At 40.1% G+C, this 2,486-nt stretch overlaps 1 protein-coding gene across 1 annotated transcript in view; it reads left to right on the top strand.

Moving 5' to 3' along the window:
- LOC103213514 (ATPase PAAT) overlaps nt 1–1,631 on the top strand; it is a gene marked incomplete at both ends in the record, with an annotated part of 5,846 nt that extends 4,215 nt beyond the window's left edge. Inside the window, one exon of the mRNA XM_007959274.1 lies at nt 1,425–1,631. Within this exon, the coding sequence (XP_007957465.1) occupies nt 1,425–1,631 (207 nt within the window). The remainder of the gene's footprint in view (nt 1–1,424) is intronic.
- Nucleotides 1,632–2,486: the final 855 nt, after the last annotated feature.

Below are 2,486 nucleotides of genomic sequence, written 5' to 3'. Positions count from 1 at the left end.
AGTCACCTCATATGCATGTGAGAGGTGGACAGTGAATAAGGAAGACCAAAGAAGAGTTGAAGCTTTTGACAGTGAATAAGGAAGACCAAAGAAGAGTTGAAGCTTTTGAGTTGTGTTGGAGAAGAATTCTAAGAGTACCATGGTCTGCTAAAAAGACTTAACAAATCTGTCCTGGAAGAAGTGCAGCTGGAATATTCCTTGGAAGCGAGAATGGCCAAACTTTGTCTGACCTACTTTGAGCATGTTATCAGAAGGAACCATTCCCTGGAGAAGGCTATCATGCTTGGTAAAGTGGAGAGTCAGTGAAGAAAGCAAGGGCCCTCAATGAAATGAATAGACACAGTGGCTGCAACGATGGGGTGAGGTATAGCAAGGATCGTGGTGCTGGCACAGGGCTGGGCAGTGTTTCTTTCTGCTGTGCACAGGGTTGCTATGAGTCAGGTATGACTTGACGGCACCTAACAACAATAACAGACTTAATTTCTGTTGGTGTGGTAATGCAAATTAGTCCAACTTGCACCCTAATTTTCGTTCAGAAATAACTTAGTAAATATGTTTCTAGAATTTACTTTTCTGAAAAATCATCAATCCTTTTTAAGGTTGAATTCTTTATTTAAAACTTGACTGTTTATTAGCTGTGGACATGTAATGCACTAGCTGTGGACATGTAATGCACGCACTGTGGTAGATATGGCAGTGCTATGTTTTGAGGCCTTGGGAAAGTGAGCTGCAAATTATAGTTCCTCATGTAAAACCATGGTGCCAAGAAAGCCACAACTATCGTTAGCCCCATTATATCAAGAAAGATTGAACAGAATTTGAGAATTACAGTAAAGAGAACCTAAAAATTAAAGGTATTTGGACAGGTGTCTTGAGCATGAAAAATACTCTTGCAGTGGACTTTGGTATCGCCTGAGGCTAGGGAATGGTACTGAGCTACAGATCAAAGCCCTGAATATTAATTCAGCTCTGTGGCTGACTGGCTGAGTGGCCTTGGGCAAGTCTCTTTGGTTTTGCCTCATGGGTAAAATTAGGGGGATAAAGAAAATAAATGCTTGGATTTTTTTTAATCTCTAAAATTCTGTGCCTACTGGTGGCATAGTGCCTAAGGCATTTGACTGCTAACCAGAAGGCTGGCGGTTCAAACCCACCAGCCACTCCTCGGAAGGAAGGTTAGGCAATCTACTTCTGTAGAGAAACCACCTTGGAAACCAAAGGAGGGGTCGCTATGAGTCTAATTGACTCAACGGCAGTGAGTTTGGTTGTTTTGGTTTTATTCTACAGAAGACTTAAGAATACACTTGAAGTTAATGTTGGGATTTGTGCATGCTTCACTCTTCTTAAGTAATACCAGGAAGTGGTCTTAAATGATGATTGTTGTAATATCATTATTCTATTCTGCAACATTTTTTGTCTTACACTAGTTGCTCTCCTTTGGTGAAAAGCAGTGTGTGTTCATCAGTAAAGTTGTGGTACATGTGAGACCGGTTACGGCAAGTTCTTCACCATGCTGTCCTACTCTAGGATCAAGGATAGACCTAGATGGGTTTCAAACTATAATGGAGTCCATGGGGTCAAAATTGTCTCCTGGAGCTCAACAGATGCTGGATATGATTAAGTTTCAGCAAGGGGTGAGTAGAAATGGACTTCTTACTAGATATCATTACTAAATTCCAAAACACATTGCTTCTAATAAGGATGTTGAGTGACAGATGGAGTTGCCAGGAGTTAGAACTGACTTGATGGCAACTGATTTCTGGTTGGTAGTGACTTAGAATTTTTTCTTTGAATTTATATTCTTGACTTAATTTTTATCTTTATTTAGCTTTTTAAACATAACAGTATATAGATCCACTCAGAGTGTTTTGACTGTAGATTTTCCATGAATTCATTCACTCATTCATTCAGCAAGTATTTATTAAGCACCTTTGAAATAAACTAAGCATGATTTAAGCATATGTGAGAGTGCTGAGATAATCAGTTAGTCTATACCATGTCTTGAAGGGTCTTTACAGTCTCGTTAGGTGAATTAGTACATGGAAATGAAGGATGGCTGATCAGAATAACCTTCCTGAGTGAAGTGACATTTCACCTACACCTTTGAAAAAGAATGGTAGGCTTTGGCAAGTTAATTTGGAGGGAGGCAGTCCCAGATAAAGAGCCTTTCCCGCCAAACTTCCATCATAGTTTGATCAGAGACCTTTAGACACTTTTGTTGTCTCTCACCAGCTATTGAGCATAAGTGTGGATGATATCTCTGGTGAGAATCGACAGTAGAGTTCTATGTTTTGATTGTAGGATATTGCCATAGACATTACAGTTCACTGTGCTCGAGATGGGACCTTTGGTGGTGCAATGGGAGAATCGACAGTAGAGTTCTGTGTTTTGAATGTAGGATATTGCCGTAGACATTAACAGTTAGCTTCGTCCGAGATGGGACCTTTGGTGGTGCAATGGTTAAACATTTTGCTGCTAACCAGAAAATC

This window comes from Orycteropus afer, unplaced genomic scaffold (genome assembly GCF_000298275.1).
Source record: "Orycteropus afer afer isolate SDZICR_OR568_19922 unplaced genomic scaffold, OryAfe1.0 scaffold04392, whole genome shotgun sequence".
NCBI lineage: Eukaryota > Metazoa > Chordata > Mammalia > Tubulidentata > Orycteropodidae > Orycteropus > Orycteropus afer.
Note: the sequence above shows the minus strand (reverse complement) of the source record. Positions and strands in the feature narration are given on the sequence as shown.